The sequence below is a fragment of the Tupaia chinensis genome, unplaced genomic scaffold (assembly GCF_000334495.1).
Source record: "Tupaia chinensis unplaced genomic scaffold, TupChi_1.0 Scaffold144450_1, whole genome shotgun sequence".
Taxonomy (NCBI): Eukaryota; Metazoa; Chordata; class Mammalia; order Scandentia; family Tupaiidae; genus Tupaia; species Tupaia belangeri.
The window spans coordinates 788,618-792,677 of record NW_006204309.1 but is presented as its reverse complement, the minus strand read 5'-3'; the positions used below and the strand labels follow the sequence as shown (position 1 = coordinate 792,677).

Genomic DNA, 4,060 nt, shown 5'->3' with positions numbered 1-4,060 from the left:
GACCGCCAGTTGCAGGAGGCCCAGGCCGTGTCAGTCCTCCACGAGATGCTGCAGCAGACCTTCAACCTCTTTGTCTCAGAGGCCTCTTCTGCCGCCTGGAACACGACCCTCCTGGACCAACTGCACTCTGGACTTCATCGGCAGCTGGAAGATCTGGAGGCCTGCTTGGTGCAGGGGGTGGTAGAGGAACCATCTGCCCTGGCCCCTGAGAGCTCTCTACTGGCCTTGAAGGGGTACTTCCAGGGCCTCCAGCTCTACCTGAAGGAGAAGAACTACAGTGACTGTGCCTGGGAAATTGTCCGATCAGAAATCCTGAGATCCTTGTCTGCGTCATCCAAGTTGTACGAAAGGTTAAGAAGGGAGGATGGAGGCCTGGGCTCATCCTGAAGTGATCCTCACTGACTGATCTGCTGTGTCTCCTTGCACATGGGTCTCTGGACATTTCAAAATGCTCTAGTTTCTGCTTTAGTAACAGAATTTACTCAGTAAAATTCAGTAAATACTTCGTTAATATATTAACCAAGGATATTTTAAGAACATTAAGCTTAAAAAATGGTTGCTCTGTTTATTTTAATTTATTATTTATTTTTATTTTTTTATCTACTATATATTTATATATTTTACATATAATAAAATTTTTATTCTCACATTGTTTTAAAATAATGTTAAAACTTATAAAACATGTTCACTTGTCCTTTTATTAAATATTTATTTTGTTATATATTAAATTCTTATCAATTTAACTGAGCCTCTTAAATTTCTTGTTTTAAAATCAAAATCTAAAAGATAGTTTTCTGAATGAAATTTAATCATGGACAATAATAATAATCAGTCACTTTGCTCAATTCATATGTATCAAGTGAGTGCAAAGCAGCAGATTTTGGAATTGCTGTCAAGAAATAAAGGTAAACAAAACAAACACAGTTCTGTATTGGAACTTACATTCTTACAAGAAAAACATAAAAGCTGTCCTAGTTTAATTTACAGGAAATGCTATAATGAGGAGTAAAGGAAAACGATTTTCTTACAACAGAAGCTTTAGGGACAAATGCTTTTCCTAGGGTACCTGGGAGATATGTTGACAAATGGGAATATGGGTTTAGTATGCACAGCAGATGCCATGGGTAGAGGGGTTGATTTGGAATTCTTGACTGCATATCTGGAATGAGGGCATGAGACTGGAGGTGATCACTACAAATAATAGAGAGGACAATGAGACACTTTATCTTGTAGACCCTCAACAGATGGAGGCAGGGCAGAGAAAGCATCTACACAGAGCACTGAGGTGGAGTGGCCAGTCAGGCAGAGGAAGGAATGAAAAGATGTGGGAGGGGAGAGACAACAGAAGTAAAATAAGTGTGTTCAAAAGACGGCAGTGTTTTTAGGGCAGATGAGGACTGAATGATCTCAGTAGACTTGAAAACAGATGTCATAGATGGTGTTAGCAGAATCTAGCTAGTGGAATTAACAGAGAAAGTAACATGATTTATGGGTAAAAGGAACGCTGTCGTTTGTTCTACTCAAACCTTGCTCCACCCTTTCCATGAGGTGTACATTTTCACCAAAATGTGGCTAAATAGTTTCCATTACCTTTAAGAAGCTAGACACTTCTTGCACTGAAGGTAAATTCATGGGACTGTTAACTGGGTCATGATCCCTCCCCTGCTTACTTGCTCTGTAACTTTAGGTACTCTAACTACTACATGCTGGCTATCTTCTGTCTACTCAGAATGTTTCCAATATTCAAAGAAATAAGAAACACTTCCACCCAATCTTGACTAATAGGTGGTACAGGGATAGAAAAATAAATCCAGTGCCCACCTATGTTGGACAATAAGATGAGCAATCTTTTTTTTTTGTTAAAAAAAAAAAAGAATTATTTTTTGTTTAATATTATTCATTGTCATTATTTTGCTTTTATTATTATTATTTTTTGAAGTTGACCAGAGAGAGACAGAGAGAACAGGAAAGTGAGAAAGCAAGCTGCCGGGTCTGGGACTCAAACAGTGGCCAGCCATGTGGGAGTCCAGCTGCCTTAACCACCATGCTACCTGTTGGCCCCAAGATGAATTATCTTTTAAATGGGCAGTGTTACACTTTATAAAACTATAAATTTGAGCCATTTATACTATTTGCATGTATTGTTTATGTAATTGCTCTTCCCCAAATTAAGTTTGTAAAGTATCATAGATCCAATTGGAACCATTTAGGTTGGTTCTAGTGCTTTCTATACTAGCTGGCAGTTGAAGACGTAACCACCATCACCAGGCTGAGACCAAAAGCACATAAAGAGTGGGCCCAGGAAAGCATTATCTGAGCATGTAAGAACTATCAGAAGAGAGACTCTCACCTGACTCCTGCCCTATATATTGTGTTCTATCTTATTGTCTTTACTGTGAAAGGGTAGAAACCACCTTATCATCAGAAAGAGAGAGAGAGATTTCATTTTTCATTCAAGAAGTAGCTTATTCAAATGGTCACTCCAGGAAAACTGGAGAGAGTAAAATACAAAAATAAAAATTTAACTTCTTAGCAGACTCATGCAAACAAGAGTTCCCGATCTCTAGACTGACATTCTCCTCACATGTCTAATTGGCCCTGACAGTATGGTGCTGATACATCCCTTCCCTAACACTGTATTTCTAAATTTTCATGTTTCTCCATTAGAGGACTGTGCTAGGTGAAGAGTTAAGCCAGCTCTACCATGAAGGGGGCATAGTCTAAGTGAGAGACAGAAGTAGTCCGCTACAGTACCCTGTAGCTCACAAGGTAGGACCTGTGCTCTGGGGGAGAGGTGTTGGTTCAGACAAATCAGACTGTAAGGGCTCTTTGTGAGGGGAAAATTGCAAAGTGAATAACAAGAATGAGACATTCACACACATAAGGAAGAGAATGTGCAGCTGATAAAGGAAAAAGCATGTGATCTTATGTGCGCTGTGTCCTAAACGGAAGGTCTGTGTCTTACCTACTAGAGGTCAGGTGTTGAGAAAGCAGATTTCAAGATGAGTGTTCCCATGCAAGGAGTTTATTAGAGTGCTACCAAATCAGTGCTCATGGGAGGAGAAGACAGGAGGATCAGCAGCAAGAGCAGCCACAGACAGGGCCTCTGAAGGCAGGATGACCTTGCAGAGGCGGAGTAAAAAGTTTTTTTTTTTTTTTTTTTTTTTTTTTTTTTGAGAGGTTTTTGCTATAGGGTGCATGCGCTCGCCAGACAGAGACAGAGAGACAGAAAGCGAGAAATCACCCCCCAGGGGGGGATGGCCACACTGCAATCCCTTCTCCTCCATTCTCCTCTCGGGATCTTGGGCACGCACACACACGCACCCGGCAAGAGTCTAAGCCTCTGGGTCCAGGACTTGAATCGTGGTTGACTACGTGAGAGTCCAGCGACATAGCCATTACGCTAACTGCTGGTCCCAAAGAGTTTGGGTTTTTGTACCCTCTACTTAGGCCAATTGATGAATATAGGCAGACCTCAGGGAAGAGCGAAAACCTGGGCTCACTGACCCACTTTGGCCAAAGGCAATTTCAAGAATGGCACCCTGGGAGCCAGCAGTTAGCATAATGGCTATATCGCTGGACTCCCACGTAGTCGACCGCGGTTCGCGTCCCAAACCCGGAGGCTTAAAACTCACGCCGGGCGCGTGTGCGTGTGTGCCCAAGATCCCGAGAGGAGAATGGAGGAGAAGGGATTGTGACATGACCATCCCCCCTGGGGGGTGATTTCTCACTTATGTATTTCTCTGTCTGTCTGGCGAGCGCACGCACCCTGTAGTGAAAATCTCTCCAGAAAATAAAATAAAATAAAATAAAATAAAAAAGAATGGCACCCTAATCTCTATTTCCCAAATACAAAGGAGATTGCTGGCTCCGATTGCCATCCATCACCTTGGAATCCTCTACTTTTAATAGATTTGGTTTCCTTTGTGCCCACAATATATTCTTTGTCCATTCTATTGCGATGGTTCCAGTTTTGATTTCACTCAACTATCAGGCATGAGGACCAGAAACCGCTTCTACAAAAATAAACCTTCCAATATATGGATACACTTTAAAAAAA

General features: G+C 41.6%; 1 protein-coding gene across 1 annotated transcript in view; it reads left to right on the top strand.

The window, feature by feature from the left end:
- LOC102468724 (interferon omega-1) overlaps positions 1–387 on the top strand; it is a 1,339-nt gene extending 952 nt beyond the window's left edge. Inside the window, exon 2 of the mRNA XM_006167021.1 lies at positions 3–387. Coding sequence (XP_006167083.1) covers positions 3–387 — 385 coding nt within the window. The remainder of the gene's footprint in view (positions 1–2) is intronic.
- The last annotated feature ends 3,673 nt before the right edge of the window (positions 388–4,060 follow it).